The sequence below is a fragment of the Brienomyrus brachyistius genome, chromosome 22 (assembly GCF_023856365.1).
Source record: "Brienomyrus brachyistius isolate T26 chromosome 22, BBRACH_0.4, whole genome shotgun sequence".
Classification (NCBI taxonomy): Eukaryota; Metazoa; Chordata; class Actinopteri; order Osteoglossiformes; family Mormyridae; genus Brienomyrus; species Brienomyrus brachyistius.
In genome coordinates this window covers 14,489,143-14,508,361 of record NC_064554.1, presented here as the reverse complement: position 1 = coordinate 14,508,361, position 19,219 = coordinate 14,489,143, and the positions used below count along the sequence as shown (strand labels likewise).

Genomic DNA, 19,219 nt, shown 5'->3' with positions numbered 1-19,219 from the left:
ATTTGGTTACATTATTAATGCCATTCCATTCGCAAGATCGAGTAGTACTTGGGTAAATAATACTATGTAAGATTTTTTTTCTGTTTGTCGATTCTTTCTGGAAAATTCTGAAAACCATGTAACAGCTTGCATGTAAACATAAGTTATTCTAAAATTCCTTTTATGAAAAATACCAACTGGTCGATGTGTTGGTGAATAATATATTTAAACCGAATGAAAATTCAAAGTAACCACTCTAACAAAATTAATCCGATTCTTATATGTGTATACAATTTTAAAACTGGTTTGATTCAGCCACAAGCAATATCGAGATGTGTCATGGGGACCAAAGAGTCTTGAGGCTTAGTAAGCAACGTGGAATGTAAATTAACGTATAAAATCCAATCCAGACACACCCACACACACAATGAAGTTTAACCCTGACCACAGCCGTCCAAAATGTACCAAAGCAAAAAGTGACATTTATTTAGAGCATTTTGGTGAATATTTCAGCCAGTGTGCATGCGGGGGGGATTTAGGCGAGAAAACAGGGGGGCGCCCGTCAGCTTCGCCATGTTGGAGTAAAATAATCGGCGTGTTGAAAGAGGAGGATCTTCCCGGACTGCGTTTAGTCTAAGGAAGCGTGACGGACGCATGACTTGGTGGGGAGTTGAATAATGTGCGTTTCGGGTTTAAGCCGCTGACATTGTTTTTCCCGTCGCCCGTGTCGGGCGGACATCATGCGCGTCCCCACAGCAAGTCTCCGGCAGCGGATCCAGCCCCTCTAACGCGCGGCAGCTCCGTACTCTGTGATCGGGGCAGCCAGACCAGACCGCATCTGTGCCGGAGCTCCTTGCATCGCGCCGCGGCGCAAGGGGGCGGCTTTCGTGCGTATCGGGGGGGGCGGGCCGTCGCACCGGCTTTAATCGGACGTTAAGATGGCGCTCAGCGGAGAGACCGGAGCCGCAAGCGAGGGTCGGAGCTATGGGCTGAGCTGCGGCCCGGAGAGCGGATCGAGTCCCGACGAGAGGGACGCGCAAGTGCAGGTGGTCAAGGCGTCGCTGCTGTGCAGGTTAGGGCCGTACGAGCCGCTCGTCACCCGCGTCCAGGGGCTGCTGCTCTGGGAAAGGCCGTTTCCCAGCCTGCTGCTTTACACGGCGGCCAACGCCGTCTTCTGGTAAGTCGAACCTCCTTCCCACCATCTCTCCGTGTTTCCATCCAAGGGAAAGTTAGTCGGACATTTTGCTGCCCCACGTGTGCGCCGCAGAAGCCGCGGCAGTCGGCCGCCTCCGACCGGGTATCTGCCGTGAAGCAGCTGACATCTCTTCATGCCAGATAGCAGGCAGATGGCCCCCTTTCGCCTATTTTTAGAGACAAGTCGTGTTTTCGTTCGTGGTTGCTTCGATCCGCGACTCTGTTCCGATCATTTGTTTAGTGTGTGAGGAATGAAAGGTTTGTGCTTAATAATATCCATTGTAATAAGTTAATCTTTCTGCCAAATGCAGGAAAGTGATGGGACAAAAAAGGGCCGACTGACGCTGTCACTTCTGTTATCGAGTTCTCCTGTCGTTGCATGGACAGTTTCTCGGTTCTGTGTCCAGCCTGGGTGAAATATCGATCTAATTTTCATAGTATTTAAGAATCCTGAACAGATCAGAATGATATGAAGGATATACAGAATAACATTGGGGAATGAGTTACTCGGAATGATTAAATATAGACTCATTAACTGACGCACTTTGCTGACATTTAATTTAACAACAGATCGGCAGATATGGTTTCTTGCATTAATGAAGGATGCAACCAAGTATCAGGTGTCTTGCACATGATACTTTCTGGTGTGTCCTCCGTCCGGAAGACGTTTACAGTGGCTGGAAATTAGGCTTGATATATCTGGGAGCTGTGGGTAACCTTCACGTCCAGTCCCAGCTTAAAGGGGTGGCATGTGGTATAGTAAATGACAGCCATTGCTCCTTAAAGGGAATGTTACACGAGAGGCCAGTGTTCACTGGAACAGGGTAAATGACCTGACATAGTTTGCACTCTGTGTACTGTCTTTGCACTTTGTCTGTTTGGTGCTGTATGTGTGTTTCTCTGTGCACAAGTTCTCCCTGTTGTGTGCACTACAATTTTCCCCTGGGATCAATAAAGTCCATCTCAATCTTAAACTGTTATTATTCCAGCTGTGCAGTGATACTGTTTTAAAATGTGCAGCTAAACTTGATTGAGAGTCTGAGGAATGGTGCAAATATTTTATTCTTGGGTTCAAAGTTGGGTGAGAGGAGCTTGAAATTGGGGTAGGTGAAACCCCCCCCAGCAAAATCTAGGTTTGCTCATTTAGGCTGGAGGTCAAAAGGTCACTTGAAGATGACCCTTAAAAGCCTGCTGTTAGATTAGCTTTGCTTTGTGTGCATGCTGCCAGCCATGCTGCTTGTCGTTGTTGCTAAATCTGACCCACTCAGATCGAAGCACCAAGCCTGCACGTATGAAAACGTTAGGACTCGTGTGTCTGGGATAATTGTGTTCCAAGATCAGTCTGAGACAGTGGGGGTGGGGGGCAGTCTGATTTCAGGGGGCCCTGGTGCCCTGAAACCTTTTTGTTTCGTTTTTTACTTGCTTATTTTCAGACATTATATTATCTTGGTGAATGGGTTAGGGTTAGGTTAGGGTTAGTTTGGTGCCCTGCCCTTAACGCTTGCCAGAAGCACGGGGGCCTCAGCCACATGTTACCTGCTGCGTGACCCACTCTGACTCTGGCGGTGCTGTCCTCCTCTTCCAGGTTCCTGGCCCTCACCTCCCTGCGCGTCCTCTTCCTGCTCTCGGCCGGTCTGGCCGTGGCCGTCTGCGTCGACACCTGGAGGAAGAAGATCTGGCCCGAGATTAGAGGTGCGCTTGCGTTGCCAGCCGTCGCTCCTGTTCCGGGCAGATGACAGCGACGTGTCGCTGCTTTAGGCCTGGAAACGTGTGTCCGGCTCATTTCTGATTCTGCTGTACTGTCTGTCTTTACAGTCAGACGAGTGGATGAATATGAAAACGAAAGGTAAGTAGTTATCTGCTTGACAAAATAGTCAGCTGCTTTAGTATTTATATCACATCCAGCGGCTTCTCAGGGACCCGGGAAACCTGTTCAAGGCTGGGGGGGGGGGGGGGGGGCAACCTGGCAGGGTCCTTCACGGGGTACATACCCTGTGGACGCCTTCAAGATGTCAGTCAGCATAGCTGCAGGAGGAATCTGGCAGAGCCGCAGTCCCCGAAGCGAACATGCAGGCAGTGGTGCTTCTCTGTGAGATTCTATGTCACCACTTTGTACCTCGTGGTGTTTTTTTTTTTATTTTTCTGTACATTCCTCAGTTGCTGGCTTGTTGAAGCTGTAAGTCAGTTGAATGAGATGTATATACCAAAGTGAATATACCAAAGCCCTTTGATTGAGCCCTGGTTCCTCCTGACCCCATCAAAGCGTCCTTGAGCAAGACACTGAACCCCAAATTGCTCCCGCTCCGCAGCTGGGGTCTGGTGCAGCCCGGAATACTCAGCGTTCCGGAGCTGTGTCACCACATGGCTGAGCTCTGGGTCTCGGTGTCGTCCTTCACTGCCTGTCTCTTGGACTTTAAGAGGCACGATCCGGGCAAGGTGGGTGGCTGGGATTTTTATTAACCAGATACTTGACAGAGGCGGACAGACAGGGGGGGCTGTGGTCAAAAAACGAGAGCTACAACCAAAATTGTTTTCAAGTACTTGTTAAAAAAAATTAACAAAAGTAACATTTCGATTAAAAGTTATATAAATGTCTGTAGTGTGTTGGGTAACTAGTTTGTTTTCCAAATGAATCCCTTTAATTAATCCTCAGTGCCCCACCCTGCATGCCACCTAGAGTGGGTTCAGTTAGTCTGTGTCCCCTGTACCCTGCTTGGTACTCGTGCCCTTGTTTGCTTCCCTCATTAATGCAGTAAATGCCTTGTTTTATGTAAATGGAAGTAACACTTAACCCTTAGCTTTTAACCTGCGGTCTGCCCATGCTGTTCAGTTCTGTCTTCTAGCCTGTAGCTTCTTCAGCTTCCTGGCTATGTTGGGCTACTACGTTCCAGGACTGGTGCTCTCCTATGCTGCAGGTGAGTTTCAGTGGTGGGAAATGGAATACCACTGGTATTTTGGAGATGTATGGGTAAATTGGATAGGGTGGGGATCCTGTCTGGGCCGCGGAAGGTCGGTTTTGAATGTCGGCAGACGCACGTAGACCCCCTCGCGCTGCGTCTGTCTGTCCCCAGTGCTGATGGTGTTGCTGAGCCCGTTGGCTGCGTACCACCGGATGTGGCAGCGCCTGTGCGTGAGGCTGGAGCCGGCCCTGCAGCGGCTGGACTTCAGCGTCCGCGGCTACATGATGTCCAAGCCAATGGAAAACCAATGTGAGCTTGGGGCGGGACCTTGCAAGAAAGTGCAGCTCGCTCTTCAAATCTCAGCCTCTGACCTTGGCCCGTGGGGGTGGGACTGTCTTTGTGATGCAGTTCTCCGCCGAGCCATCAGACCTGTTGCCACCGCTGATGCCAGCGATAGCGAGGAGGAACTGGCTGCCTTCTGCCCCACGGTAACCCTACACCTGGTCCAGCCACCTTGAAGCACCCGTCTTGTGTTTTATGAATCTCTCAGTGCCAGTTACCCGGTATTGGTGCACCACGGTCAGGTCGATCTGACTGTCCTCTCCGCTCCGCCAGCTCGATGACGCAGTGGCGGCCAGGGAGCTGGCCATCACGGACTCGGAGCATTCAGACGCTGAGGTCTCCTACACCGAAAACGGCACCTTCAACCTGTCCAGGGGGCAGACTCCGCTCACCGAGGGCTCTGAAGGTAAGGGAATGGGGGGGTTTGGCCCTGGCATGGAAAGACATGCAGAAGTACAGGAATAGAAATCTTTCAGAAACTATTAAACCCTCTTTTATTACTTGTCTGCTGCATTTCAAATGAATGCTAAGTTAGACAGTTGGACTTGGTGTAATTGATTTCATCCATGTTCCTTAACTGCTTCTCCTCCAGTATAGGGTCACTGGGGCACTAGAGCTTCTCCCAGTCTTCAATGGGCACGAAGGCAGTGGAATATTCTGCCTGGGATGCCAGTGCACCACAGGGCACAGTTTCACATACAGGCAGTCTAGCGAGTCCTATTAAGCCAGCCATGTGTTCAGATAATCTTGGACTGTTGGAGGAAGCCAGCTTAAACATGGGGAGAACCTACAAAATCCACAAACAGAAGTGACGGCATTTGAACCCCTAACCATAGATCCTTAAGGCCACTGAGTCCTTCCCCTAACCCACTGTGGCTGATGTTAAATATCGCTTTTACATGTCCAGCGTGGTATACGTCGTTGCAGTATTACATGTAGATCAGTAGGGAGCCAGCACACGCAGGGTGAATCTCAATATGCATACTTTTACTTGTGTTCTCTTGTGCCTGTTTTATGTCATCATCCATTGTTAAAGACCAGTTCCAATATTAAGAACACGTACACAAGAATGGTAAAAATCCCCGGATGTTGGTCTTGCTCCGCCCCAAATATCACGGATACATATGTTGAATCCTCGCCAAACGGGAGCAATCGCATGATCCATTGTGCCCCAAGTTCATTCTTGGAAGGCAGGTTAGCAAGTCCGGTCTTGCTAAGACCACAAGTGCGGTCTTTGCGTTCTTGGTATTGAGATTCACTCGCAGTCTGCTGGGAATCCAGCCCTGACAGGCGATTAACTGTCCATCCTTTTGCTCAGACTTGGACAGACACAGTGACGCAGAGGAGTCGTTTGCCCAAGACCTCCCTGACTTCCCCTCCATAAATCCCGACGCCACGCTGCTGGATGACGACGATGACACCAGCATCGGGCTGCCCAGCCTAGCGCCATCAAGCCTTTCGGGCCGCCGGTCCGTACCGCTGGACATGGATGTGGACGCCCCGCTGGACTCGGACCAGGAGGAGCTGGATGCCGAGCTGTCCCTCAGCGGGCTGCCCCCAGCTGCGAACTTCACGGGCGACATCAGTGGCATGATAGCCAGCAGCATGATTCAGGCGGCACTGGCGGGGGCTCTGCAGCCGCGGCCGCCCATCGCCCCCCAGAGAGAAACCGGGTTTCGGTCTGGCCCACGCCGGGCCTGCCGCAAACAGTCCAGCTCTGAGCTGGACACCGACCTGGAGAACGAGGACTTTGAGATGCTGGATCAGTCTGAGCTGAACCAGATGGATCCATTGGGAACTTCCGCTCGCGGCGCCGGACAGCCCCAGAACCAGGGTTCCAGCTTCCTGTCCAACTTCCTGGGAAAACCGCAGTGAAAACCTCTTTTTGTATGTGTCCGCGGAACCAGCTGGGTTTGGATGGGGGGGGGTCTGTGTGTGTGTGTCTGTGTGTGTGTGTGCGGGCGGGTGGGCGCGTGTGATGACAGGGGTCTCAGCCACCAAAAGCTGGATTTGGTTTGCCGTTGGTATCACTGTGAAGTATTTTGTTAGGTTTTTAGTTCAGGTTTTTGAGTCTTTCCTCCTTTTGGGCTCCTACTCATATACGATCCCTTGTTTTAAATGCTTTTAGTTTTGTAGGCTGAGCAATAGGACCTTTTTCTCAATAACACACATGCACAGCAGACGACACAGCAAAACCGCTTAACTGTAATACTTGCCAGTCACTTCTCCTCAAGCATCGAGAGAGCGATTCATGTCAAATCCACTTCAGAAACCACAATGAAATGCACACTGTACCTTTGCTTTGTCAAACTTTTAACTTTACACAGGATAAATGACATGGGACCAAACCTACATTCCTGTTTGTGAGAATTTGCTGGAGAAAAATCTAAATTTTCCATGGTTTTCTGGTTTATCCCAAAGCTTGTGTGTTTATTGCATCTTATTTTTCTGTTTGTCTGCATCACTTTGCAATGCACATATGTAAATAACACCTTCATATTAACATTCAAGAATCAGATGTAATGATTCGTCCAAAAAGACAGGGACTGGCATTGGTCATTGCGAGATGAATCAGGTTCCCCCCAAGCCATGTGTGACGTGTTCTTGCCGGCATAGCAACCATCTGAACTAGCTGTTGTCATGCATCTCCATTAAGAGAATCGGTTTCATTTAATTCAAATGAAACTCGCATGAAAATCTGCAAAATTTGCAAAGGGGAAAAAAATGGAAGAATGAGAAATGAATTAAGATGTTTCTTTGCTGGCCGAGCTCTGAGCGTCCACCCGTGGAGTAACGCTGAGGTGCGCGTTTGAGTTTTTGCTGCTCAAAGTTGCACAAAGCCAGCAGCTATTTGATGCTTCTGCCACTTTTATGAAAGTTAGGTTGGATAAAAGGTTAGTCTCACTTAGCGCTCAGCTTTTCAAAACATAACTATCAAACCAATTACTTCTTTTCCCCCAACAAGACCCATGATTTCATGCACTTCACAGCACCCTTCCCTATGAATTACTTTCTCACGGGTATTTTACTTCGGGGGAAACATGGAAGTTTGTCTTCTTGACTCTTTGTTCTTTCTGGTTAGTCAGGAAAGCTGGGAACAGGGCAGGTCCTGGTACCACTCCCAGTTTCACTTGTGGTCTGAGTGGCAAGTGCATGACATGGAAATGGGGAACCGCATACACAGTACAGCCCTAACCCTAACCCTCCCAGCGCTAAAGCCATAGATGGAACTGTGTGACTTTGGGTTTAACCAAATGAACTTTAACAAAGAGTGATCTAATGAATGCAGGGTTCCTATCATTTCAATAATACATCCATTTTAGGGCACACAATCATGAAGAGACAAACTCACTTTTAATGACGTTTAATCCATATTAATCAGTATGGTTGGTAGTTCCATTAAAACGGGAGATGCAGACACTTTCTTAATGAATTACGTACTTCTACACTGGTTGAACACAGCGTAGTACTATAGTTCATGTTGTTTTATAGTACAACTGCCAGTTCTCACACATTGGCCATTTGGCATTATTAGTTTACAGGTTAGCATTTTATTTTAGCATATTTCCCATCAAATACACCAGTAATGCAGCCCAAAGCATGTCTGAGCGAGTGATGTGCTTTTCCCATGCGCATTGTGTGGCTTCTTTTCGGCTTGTGTGCCGCTTGTGTCGAGAAGAAAAATGTGATACTTACACAACAGGATGTGGGACGGGCAGTCACCCCAAGTAGCACTCCTGAACTTTCTCAGACATCACCCCTCTCTGCACACCATATCTTCTGTGTCTAAATTGTGAGCGGTGTATAATTTTGGCTGTATGTTTAATGTTTCTTCTCTCCTTATCAAATAGCAGGAATTCATCTTTTAATGCATGAGCCGCTCGTAAGGCATCTGGACAGAACCCTGGAGGAGAGTGACAGTAGTGAAAATCATTTGTTAGGCATAAATATAAGAAGTCAATTCTAAAATTGTACATTTTTATTTTTTAATGTTTTTTGGTTTATCAGTAGTATTTTCTACGTAAGAGTCTGTTTGCCCATTATTGTCGACACCATGTGTGCTGTGTATTGTTGGGAATCAGAATATTAGTACAGTGTGGAGCTTAAACCCCTGTATAAATAAATATCGTAAGTGTTATAATGCATTGCTTATTCCCGTAAATGATGCCTGCAATGTTTTGCTTAATAGTGCCACTGTTCTTATTTTTATTGTGATCTATGAGAGGGCTCTCTGTTGGGATAAAAGCCTTACTTGGACAAAATTTTATACTTTATCTGGACAATAAGTAATATCTTTAGGATAGTAATGTATTTTATTCTCTCAATCATTTGTCAGTCGTGTTGCTTTCTATGGAAAGGGACAGTTGTCATTCAGGTAGGCAACTATTGCTAATTTTTTGTCCCGTCTGTCCCCCACTAGAATACACTGTGAACATGTTATATACAAACGTATAAAGTAGAAAACGGGATTGAGTGAGGTAAGAACTGACTTGTTTTACAGATATTGTAATAATGCAGCTTTGTACCACATTACCACTCACGTTTCACTGATTTGACAGTGGAAGACAGCTGTTTTTTTAAGACGGCCCGTTTACACCGTAAACAAAAATAATGGTGTAGTTAACCAAGTCCTCTACGTGGAGGAAAAATAAAAAATTCTGGTTTCATCATTAAACTGAGCAGCAAAATATCCTTGTGATAGCGTGATTCTCCCATGTTTGACAGATTTTTATGTTAATGTTGCCCTTAATGAGAATTGTAAAAAGTGAGTGTACTTTTTTTCAATTCAAACACAAAGAGCTGGATCACACGTGACGACAAGCCGCTGGGTTGAATATTGATATTTGAAAGGCAATTGCCCAGTGGTTTGATTTATGCTGTATAAAGAATTATGTTTGTGACAAGTAGTACAAAGATGTAGAATAGCCAGATTTCCCTGTACCACAACGTAGCTTGTTTTAACCTTCTGTTTGACCAGAACAAGAATGAGTTTTTAAATTCTTAATTGTTAAAGGTTATCGAACTAGGCTGGACTTGGTAAAACAGCAGATTGGTAAGCTGGTCCAGTGTGAAGCGGGTTGTGTACGTTATAATGTTTCAATAAATGTCTATAGTTAAAGTGAAATCTTTTCTCTGTAACTCGGTTTTGATATGTTTTGATGTGGAAAACTTTATTAAAGAGAAAATTTGAAAAACCGACTAACAAAGCAAAAGGATCGTACGTTTATTTTTCGGTGGAGTGCGCCTTTTATTTTCACTATTTACTTTACGTTGGAGGGCGGATTTTCGTTACAGGGTGGTTTGGAAACGTTTATATTCATAAGAGAAGCTACTTGATTGGTCGGTAAACTGTCTGAGCTATTCACTAGCCAATCAGACAGCGCTTCACTTATGAATATTAATATCCTTGAAACACTCTGTAAAATAGGGAATTTGCGTGCGGAGTGGGACATGTCGTTTTCTATTGGTTGGAACAAATCTAATAACCCCGCCCCGTATGACATGTTGTCCCACAATGCACTACTGCGCGCGAACCTCGAATGTAGCTCACAACAAGCAAGTTAGTTCAAAATGAGTAAAAAGGATGCATCTGGTAAGTTATTTTGATACCGAAATAAATAATTTGTGTTTTGAATAAGTGTGTTTGTGTGTGCATGTACACGTTAGCAGTGTGTTCCCTCAGCTTCGTTTTGTCTACGTATTATGATTAGACAAAATGTTTTGACACGGACGTTTTGACAATTGTGCTGTGTTTTAGTCAACCTGAAGTGTTTGCATAAATAATCGTCAACGCCTCAATCACATAGTGTTCCGCAAGGAGCCATTGAGTAAGCCTGCATTGTGATGATTAGAAATCGGGTGTTTCCCTTTTTATGCTTATTTTTTTCTTATTTATTGGTTAATTCATTGATCGATGTGTGTTCGCGTATCACTTTGTGTCGGGTGATGAGCGATACGCTGCTATTTTCCAAGCAGTTGGGGAGGTGGGGGCAGGAGCTTTTCTCAAGCAGCATAGGGAACGGTATACCCTACCCCGTAAGGGATGCTGGAATTCGATTTAGTAAATTTAATTTTGGAACTGCTCTTGTGTGAACAAACTTCTCTTATTGGCAAGAATACACCGATAGACATATTTGACTTTGCCCAGGTGCTGCAGTCATTCTTGAGTACCTCAATGAGAAGAACCGGCCGTACAGTGCCCAAGATGTCTTCGGAAACCTGCAAAAGCAGCACGGCTTGGGAAAGACGGTGAGAGTGACAGTGGTGGCTGCAATATTAAGTTACTCTGCAACTCCATATAGCGGCATTCTGAGGATACTCACACGTATATAACCACGATTCCATGGACTTTCAGGCAGTGGTGAAAGCTATGGAGCTGTTGGCGCAGGAAGGAAAAATCATGGAGAAGGTCTATGGAAAGCAAAAGATCTATTTTGCTGTTCAAGTGAGTGAAAATGAGTGTACTGGGGCTTATGTTTAGCAAGCTTTTCTAGCCCAGTATTACTGGAAATGTCTATAATTAAGCTTTGCACGCGTTTTCCACCCCCACCCCCAACGTAGTCTCAGTTCGCAGATGTCAGCGATTCGGACCTTAAGGAAATGGATAGTCAGATCTCGCAGCTTAACTCCCAGATACACACAGTAACACAGGATTGCAAGCAGCTTGACATGGGTGAGTTCTTTGTGTCCGTAACGGCAGACTGTCACATGTTGGCACAGAGGATGGACCAAGAATTGTTGAACTTGTTATACAGTAGTTCAAAATAGATTAAAAGCTCTCATAGTAGCTTATGTAGGTGGTTTGAGACCCTATTTAGTGGGGGTTTGGCCACTGTTTTTTTTTTCTCTCCCTCCATCCCCCCCTCCCCCCCAAAAAAAAAAAAACATGTAGTCTTGGTAGGTAAAGCATTAAATAGGTGGGTAATGATTAACTGTATTTGTCTTTCTGTCTCTCTTCTGCAGCTCTGAAGGAGCTCAACAGCTCAATGACAACACCGGAAATGACATCAGAGGTCCAGCACCTGACGCAGGAGTGCACTGCGTACGAGGAGCGGCTGGAGAGGATTAAATCTTTGACAAACCACGTTACACCCGAGGAGAAGGAAAAGGTGAGTGATGCTCGCCGTTTTAAAATGGAAATAATGCAAACTTGTCGCGCAACTGGGGTTCTCAGAGCAATTCCCTTTGATGTTGAGGGTTCTTTTTTCCATTAATGGCTGGTCATTTGATTAATTTTTCGAAAACACATTTTCTAGTCTGTCAAGAAATCAATACCCTTGATAGTGTTATGTCTTCCACCAGGGTAGTCATCCATTTAGATCGTTTAAAACCTGCTTTTCAGTAATTTGTCATTCACTTTTCCCTGTTGGGCTGGAATTTTCTTTTCTGTGCTTCAATGATGTCCTTGAACCTGGTTGTTAACATAAAGTGAATTTTACAGGCAGTTTGCGGTCAGGCTTTGTGTGGAATGAGGTTTTACTGAATGTCGAGTGTAGCCTAGTGAAATCCTTCTCTTCGTATTTTTATCAGATGTCTTAACTGAATTTCTGCCAAAAATGTTATGTTTTCGTTTAGATTATTTTATGATGCATTACATTTTTGCATTTAATGGATTGGGTTTTTTATAATAGTGAAGCAACAACGTTCCAACATTTCTGGTTGTTCTATAGATGTTCAGTTTTTAAGCACCTAAATTACAGTGAGCAGCCTTTTACGGTGTTCTGTGCCTTTTACGGTGTTCTGTGCCTTTTACGGTGTTCTGTGCCTTTTACGGTGTTCTGTGGCGCTCACCGTGCTTCGGCTCTGCACTGCACAGCACCTGTCCTGTGTTGCAGGTTTACAAAGAGAGGGATCTCTATCTGAAAGAGTGGAAGAAAAGAAAGCGACTGGTAATATTTACATTTTCAGTCCTTTTTAAGGACTAATAAATCTACATTTTTTTTTATTATAATAAAATTCTAAAATATGGTTTTAGGCATCTGATATGGTCGATGCCATTTTGGAAGGATACCCAAAGAGCAAGAAGCAATTTCTGGTAAGTATGTATTTATCCTATTTAGGGTCCTGAACATTACAGGCGCACTCCCTCCGAGCCATGAACCCTGCTGGCAGAGGGGCAAGGCAACAGCACACACACACACACACACACACACACACACACACACACACACACACACACACACACACACACACACACACACACACACACCCCCACCCCCCGGAGTGCACAGAGGAAATGGCGCATGGAGCCACGGCATACACTTGAACCCTGGTCCCAGAGTTGGAAGGCAACAGTGCCAACCTCTGCACCACCATTCCGCCCCTTTTGGTTGTATTAAATCACTAAAGTATGTTCTTTTACTCTATTCAGGAAGAAGTTGGTCTAGAGACAGATGAGGACTGCAAAGTGAAAATGCCGAACATCTGACAGAAGAGTAAGGCTGTGCTGCATGTGTGAGACCAGCTTAAATGGGCACCGTGGGATTTATGGCTGTAAACGCAACAAAACGGAGCGACCTTCTCTGGACCAACTTTTAATCGTGAGCTTTGTGTTCCATGCTCATGATATCAGTGTTGGGTTTTTGTTTTGCATTATACATAATTTAATGTGTAAAAAGAATTAAGACTTAGAAAGAGATGTTTATTTGCGATTAGAAATATCAATACAAAAATATTTCCAAAGTTTTCTGTATCAACACAAGAAACTGCCTTTTGTTTTTTTTTTTTACATGCACACAAAATTCTATTTGAAAGACAGGACAATGATCAGATGCAGAATCCTTTACTGTAAAATCATACGGTACAGTACTGGTACTTAAAGTTCGATCTTGCAGAACAATCATTGCAAGCGTCGTTTTACATTCTTTGATTTAACAGCTGCGCCACGGGGCAGTGGGGGAGAATGAATCGATCACAGTATCTGTAGTGTCAGGACCGATGGACACCCTTGCAAAATTTGAAGGTTGCAGGCCGTGTCCGAGTCAATGCAAGGCAGCAGGATGGCTAAGAATACACAGTCAGGATTCTTACACCCTTCACCTAAGAAATAAAAACCTCTTACACAGGTCAAAGAAGAAAGCACATTCTGTCAAACTCATTGTGTACATCTTACTGAGGTCTCGCTATTCCACATAAGCAGTCTACATGGGTTGTGGTTTTTCCCAGGCAATGAGATTCAGGCTCTGCCTCTGAGCATGTGTAGACCCTCCAGCATGAAACGCATACATAAACGAATATGTGTACTATCAGGCATATGTGTGCTTATAACAGAGAGAATCCAGAAGGCAACTGGTGTTGAAAGACCGACGGCATTTCAGACCACCTCTCAAAAGTGTCTACGACGACATACGCATTCACGCAAAACTCCATGCAAACAGAACACGACAACGGCAAGAGACCCACAGGCAAAACACTCGATTTGTAACGGAGGAGAAACCAAGAACCCTGAAGGAAGAGGCTGAGTTTTTAAACACTCATCTGTGGACAAGGAGGTAACAACACCAGCCCTTGAGTCCCAAAATCCTACAAGCTTTCATGGTTTTTCTTTCTGAAGGTAACATTAGACTAAACAACATTGTCAGCAGGCTTCCAGAAAATCCTTACATCTTCCCTAAGTGTTTATCCTGGAATGGATCCATCCAAGTTAACTTACCAGACTACACGGACCTCCCCCTACTGAAACAGGACTCTGGCCAGGATGCATGTCTTCCAGAACAAAGGCTTTTGTGAAGCGGGACTGAGCACTCAAGTGATGGGGTTGTCCCTCCCCACTACACATGTTGCTCACCATTGTTTACCACTTAAAATACTGTAGAGGTGGTAAGGTGAGGACAGATCACACACGTAACGACGTCACGGCCCGGTTCGGCCCGGAACCTCCACGTCAGTAGGAGTGGCTGTTGATCTGCTGAAGGACCCCCACCACAAACTCCCGTAGTGTCTGTAAAGACAAGGGGTTTAACTTAAGCTATATATATATATGACCCTTAGTCTTCCTTCATTGCAGTGAATTAAGGTGCCTTTAATAGCAATAACAGAGACAGAGAGTCTTCTGAATGAATTCCATCAATGATGTAGAGTTATCTGGTATCATTACCGTGTTTTAAAGACATTCCTTAATGAGCAAACGAGTCAAATGGCGCAGTGCACTTCTGAAGATTCATGACATAAAATTTATCCTAAGTGTTGATAGTTCTGCCCAGAATTGTAGAAAATCAGATCAGCACCGTCACCCTGGATACAGGTAGGTTGAACTGTACCAAGAGAAAACATCCAACACATTAAACCCCAACAGGGTGCAGTACCTGAGGTTTGCAGTGTTCCTCAATCCAGCTGAAGACACAAGCAGACAGCTCCTGGAAGCTGGAGAAGGAGACTGAGGTACTGAACGTCTGGAACAAGGAGTCCATGATGTTCTGGAACACGCTGAACTTCACCTGGTCTGAGACCTGCTCGTTTCCTTGCTGCGGATTGTTCTGGTGCGCCTGGACTATGTGCTCATAGTTCCTGTCAACACACATACCACGTCAACATCAGACAGTGACCAAGATTAAGGGAGGGGGGGGGTTCTGTTATATAGAGCATGGTGCTCAGTATTTGTCAAACTCCATTCAAATTGAAAACATAAAATAAGTAGCAGAAAGTTGACACAGGAATGAGTACAAAGGTTTTCTTTAGAGACATTAGTTTGGTGACCCAATCAATTACAAGACTGACTAAACATCAGAGCCAGTTGTCTTCCTCAGCCCTAATCAGGCCATCTCACTTCTCTCTTCTAACGGCCCGTTCTGTCAGTCTTATCACAGTCATCCTTTGCTCAGCAAGAGTTACATCACATCCTATTGACAGCAGTGTGCCTTAGTGTGCTATGCTGATGAACACTATGGTTTTCAGCTTCTCAAAAGGGATGAAGAAGCGGCCAGAATGAAAGTGACCGGCTGCCTTACGTCTTCATGATCTTTAGTGCCATCACTTCCTTCCGCAATGTGGAAACTTCCTCCTCTTGCTTTTTCTTCTCTTTGTGCAGAAACTGGATGTAGTCAATTGCTGCATGAAGAACTCCGTTAAGATTTACGATACGCTTTCATGGAATTAAGAAAAGCAGCAACTATTTAAACCGAACACAGAAATAACATGATTTCTTTATTTTTCACATCATCGCATAATAATAAAACGGCTAATTATGAACACATAATGCATAGCTATGAAAAGACAAGTAAAACATACATCAAGATTTCTTAAAATTACAGGCCTAATGCTACTCTTGCTACTCTCCTGCTGATCATAAAACCACATTTATAAGGCAAATACAAAAGTGCTGCTGCGCATTAATGAAATGGAAGGACTGACTTTTCTGAAGTACAGTAGCTTTGCTGATTTTCTGTGTCCCCACGGCGAACTCTGACTGCTGCTGGCAAGTGGGAACGATCGACTGCAAGTCGTCATAGCCTTTCTGCAAGGAGGTCAGGAGAAATTCCAACAGCTTTTAATATTGTCACACTGAATCAGTGCACAGCCTCTGAAGAAGTTAACATCAGCCTGTGCAAGTGGCAATTGGCTGCAATAAGCCGAAGCAAAGTTTTTGGCTTATAACATGCAGATATTTACTGTCATAGCTCCCCTAACTCACAGTAAGACATCAAACAGCAGCGATTCACGAAGCTGTCCTGACCTTGATGGCGTCCCTGCGTTTCTGCTCCGCCTGCGTGTGCGCCTGTCTCCGACGGTCTTTGTAGGACGGCTCATGGCGATAGTCGCTGTCCTCGTCGTCTGTGTTTGGAGAGCAGCCAACAGTGAGACGTGTGACGCTTACTTAGGGAATATCGACCTTTCCTGTCTCATCCACAATGATGTAACGGTCACCAATCCTGGCACACTGCATATCAGCACCTCCCTCAAGAACAGCCGCTGCTGGACCTGGACCCCGTGACCAGCACAGGACCTGCCACCCAAAACCAGGAGGTGTGCCCCACTAACACGACACTGAGCTACTGCATCTTCATGTGTCCACATACCTCACAGGAACTTATATACCTTATAGCAAAACCTACAATTGAATATATATATATATATATATATATATATATATATATATATATATATATATATATATATATATATATATATATATATATGATAGATAGATAGATAGATAGATAGATAGATAGATAGATAGATAGATAGATAGATAGATAAAGATTCCTACACATAGATACAAACAAATAAAATCGCCTGTTGTCATAGGCTGTAGTACTTTGTGCCTAAAGCCTGTTACTCCTCATTAACAAACTAACTTCTGACGGCATCCCAAAGACATACTCTGTCTTAAGCCTCAAAATACCCTTAGAAATTATCCGCAGCATCTCTGAGATTCGGTCTCTTATCTGGTATTCCCAGAGTCATTCAAAAAAACGGTAATAATAAAGCCAGACTGCTTTCATATTCTATGATACGTCAAGAACGCACCGCCTCCTCCAGCATATATCATCTGCTGAGTCGGGGATGCAGGTCAGTGTTTGGCGTCGACTATATTTCCATCCATGTATCATGGCGCCGCAAGTAACCGCTTTGGGTGAGTAAGACATACCTGTGTTAGGCACTGAGGAGGCACTTGTGGATCCAATGCTGTTTGCTCTGGAGACAACGGAGCCTTTCCTTGCACTCTCGGCAAAGAAATCTGCAGATGATTTTGTGTGAATTTACAGTAAAATAACAGAGGCATCCTGGCACTGCACAGTTTCGGAAAGGAGTCTGTAACAAAGTCTTCCACAGCCAGCATGATGTCATAGGTGAGCAATACTATACACACGAGCTTAATCCTTAATATTTATGAAACCCTTCTATATTAGATAAATGCGTATAGAAGTTAGTAAAACATTGTTTTGGGGAAAAGATATAAACACAACATAAAATTCAAGTATGAAGAAAGGTGTTACACTCACTGTGGTCGAACCCGTTGTCACTAAAAGCGCCGTCCGCCTGCTTCTCCATCGCAAAGGGACAGAAGACGTTTTAAAGAAGAGAATCAGAGCAGGACTGACAGGCGATATTGAAAATACAACATTGCAAAACGGGAACCCACTGACACACCCCTCCCCCCCCCCCAGGACGGCGCAGATGCTGTTAGGGGTTTGATTAAAATCCACGGGAACACATTCAGGAGGCCCATTATTTGCGACCCAGTTTGCTTTTATGCTTAAAATTACCATGTATGCATACAATGGGATAAACGGTCACCACTTACACATTATAATAGCACACAGCAATAATAATTTATACGGGATTTACAATGTGTTTTAACGTCAGTGATGAGCCAATCCAGAAACAGACAGCTTATGTAGAACAACAAAGATGCCAGTTTAAAAATAACTGTGAAGTATCCCCGGTCCATTTCGTAGAGTAAATATATCGTTTTTACATTAACTGGACACTATTTCTGTCTCTTAGTTGGGAGATCTTGGTACCATTTGTCTCCCTGGCATAAAAATATCGTTGTAGCAGCGACCATTATGCATACACAAGCAGAAAAATATTTAACGACAGCAAGATCTGCAGTTTAAATCCCCTGCCTTTAGCATAGCATTGTCTCGTGCCGGGCTAATCGACCGGGATTCACGCGACGTTGTTTGTTAGCCGCTATGCTAACTAGCATGACTGCCACTTGCTCACAGCGTACGGGCTCTTTTTAAAAGCTCCGCTTTAAGGGCAAAGTAGGACTGTTAACCGCAGGGCTTATGCGGTGAATGTTATGTTTAAATAAGAATATCAGAATATACGTCAGCTGTCATCGCTGGAAGAGTAAACACAGTGTGATGCTAATTGTACACAGCAAAGAGGCCTCGGTTTTTTTTGTCATCGAGACTTAATGTGCAACAGAATTTAACTTTATGTAATTTTTACTCCTGATAAGGCCAAATACAAAACTGTCAATGTCACATAATTTCTACCATTGTGTGGTAATTTTTGCAGGTTTCTTACTTTGTTCCAGGAGTCCTCCGGAGAAGCGCTCTGTTCCGTCATTTCAGAGTAGGTAAGAGCATCACGGCACGGCAATGGGGAAACACGCCCCCTGTCGGCAAGCACCTGGATCTGCACTTCAGCGGCGACGCTGATCCTATTTTTCCACTGAGCGTGTGCCGGTTTGTTACTGTTCAGTAGTCACATTTTCACGGGCTCGGTCAGTCGTATTTTGTCAGTGACTGGTAATGTATTCGATTTATCGGTCTTAATGTTATTGCTATTTTTTATATAAACATCAACCTACTGGAGTCTGTCCACATGTGCAACAGAACTACGATTATTATACAGTGCAATAGACTTAATTGTACTTCACATGCTGCTCATTCTACTGAATTATTAACATGTGCAATAGAACCATTCACGATAATGTGCAGAATTGTTTTTTTTTTCTTCACTTAAAGTTACATTTATAATAACTTTTTACGGAGTCACTTATGTACGAGGTAACATAGTATTTTATTCTACTCTATTAATAGAATTTTTATTTCAGTGCTTTAATTTAGCTACACTAATCTTTAGTACTTCATTGTATTGTTCTCGTGTGTTGTGCAGTCGTAATGTAAACAATTTCCTTGGGGATAAATAAAGTTTTCTGTTTCCTGATTTGATTATGGATAAACCATCTCTTTCCTAAAACACGAGTAGTCTTAGTATTGTCATTTTTTCTCTTTTTTTGTAATATGCCTCTGATAGCTAGTTCAGTAAGAAATAAATGGGATTTAGGTCGCCAGTGGACTGGCCATTTTATACTAAAGGATTTGCCGGTAACTAATGCAGACGGGCAC

General features: G+C 44.5%; 3 protein-coding genes across 5 annotated transcripts; 2 read left to right on the top strand and 1 right to left on the bottom strand.

The window, feature by feature from the left end:
• Positions 1-407: 407 nt before the first annotated feature.
• retreg3 (reticulophagy regulator family member 3) lies at positions 408-8,552 on the top strand. Its single transcript, XM_048991770.1, has 9 exons — positions 408-1,156; positions 2,759-2,865; positions 2,989-3,019; positions 3,483-3,609; positions 4,004-4,088; positions 4,245-4,382; positions 4,482-4,561; positions 4,689-4,821; positions 5,734-8,552. Exons 1-9 carry the CDS (start codon positions 918-920, stop codon positions 6,288-6,290), a joined length of 1,497 nt encoding a protein of 498 aa, XP_048847727.1. The 5' UTR covers positions 408-917; the 3' UTR covers positions 6,291-8,552.
• Positions 8,553-9,250: 698 nt separating this feature from the next.
• On the top strand, positions 9,251-13,097 carry LOC125718164 (PSMC3 interacting protein). Of its 3 annotated transcripts, none has more exons than XM_048991776.1 (8): positions 9,251-9,468; positions 10,564-10,664; positions 10,771-10,860; positions 10,977-11,088; positions 11,379-11,524; positions 12,251-12,304; positions 12,391-12,450; positions 12,787-13,097. In XM_048991776.1, exons 3-8 carry the CDS (start codon positions 10,786-10,788, stop codon positions 12,841-12,843), a joined length of 504 nt encoding a protein of 167 aa, XP_048847733.1. In that variant the 5' UTR covers positions 9,251-9,468; positions 10,564-10,664; positions 10,771-10,785; the 3' UTR covers positions 12,844-13,097. The 3 variants fall into 3 exon arrangements, with proteins under 3 accessions (XP_048847733.1, XP_048847732.1, XP_048847731.1); XM_048991774.1 differs by lacking the exon at positions 9,251-9,468 and adding an exon at positions 9,885-10,008; XM_048991775.1 differs by lacking the exons at positions 9,251-9,468; positions 12,251-12,304; positions 12,391-12,450 and adding an exon at positions 9,874-10,008.
• mlx (MAX dimerization protein MLX) lies at positions 13,036-18,531 on the bottom strand. Its single transcript, XM_048991773.1, has 8 exons — positions 18,393-18,531; positions 17,357-17,396; positions 17,002-17,091; positions 16,087-16,184; positions 15,765-15,867; positions 15,362-15,461; positions 14,720-14,921; positions 13,036-14,355 (listed from the first exon to the last, which is right to left on the bottom strand). Exons 1-8 carry the CDS (start codon positions 18,432-18,434, stop codon positions 14,299-14,301), a joined length of 732 nt encoding a protein of 243 aa, XP_048847730.1. The 5' UTR covers positions 18,435-18,531; the 3' UTR covers positions 13,036-14,298.
• Positions 18,532-19,219: the final 688 nt, after the last annotated feature.

Bases quoted from the DNA above. Each gene is read 5' to 3' on its own strand.
- LOC125718164 (XM_048991774.1), top strand. From the start codon at position 9,987: ATGAGTAAAAAGGATGCATCTG. The intron at 11,089-11,378 runs GTGAGTTCTTTG...TCTCTTCTGCAG, and splicing joins TTGCAAGCAGCTTGACATGG to CTCTGAAGGAGCTCAACAGC. The intron at 11,525-12,250 runs GTGAGTGATGCT...CCTGTGTTGCAG, and splicing joins CACCCGAGGAGAAGGAAAAG to GTTTACAAAGAGAGGGATCT.
- retreg3 (XM_048991770.1), top strand. From the start codon at position 918: ATGGCGCTCAGCGGAGAGACCGGAGCCGCAAGCGAGGGTCGGAGCTAT. The intron at 3,610-4,003 runs GTGGGTGGCTGG...CATGCTGTTCAG, and splicing joins AGAGGCACGATCCGGGCAAG to TTCTGTCTTCTAGCCTGTAG. The intron at 4,089-4,244 runs GTGAGTTTCAGT...GTCTGTCCCCAG, and splicing joins GGTGCTCTCCTATGCTGCAG to TGCTGATGGTGTTGCTGAGC.
- mlx (XM_048991773.1), bottom strand. From the start codon at position 18,434: ATGACGGAACAGAGCGCTTCTCCGGAGGACTCCTGGAACAAA. The intron at 15,868-16,086 runs GTCAGGACAGCT...ACCTCCTTGCAG, and splicing joins AACGCAGGGACGCCATCAAG to AAAGGCTATGACGACTTGCA. The intron at 14,922-15,361 runs GTAAGGCAGCCG...GTGTGTTGACAG, and splicing joins GCACTAAAGATCATGAAGAC to GAACTATGAGCACATAGTCC.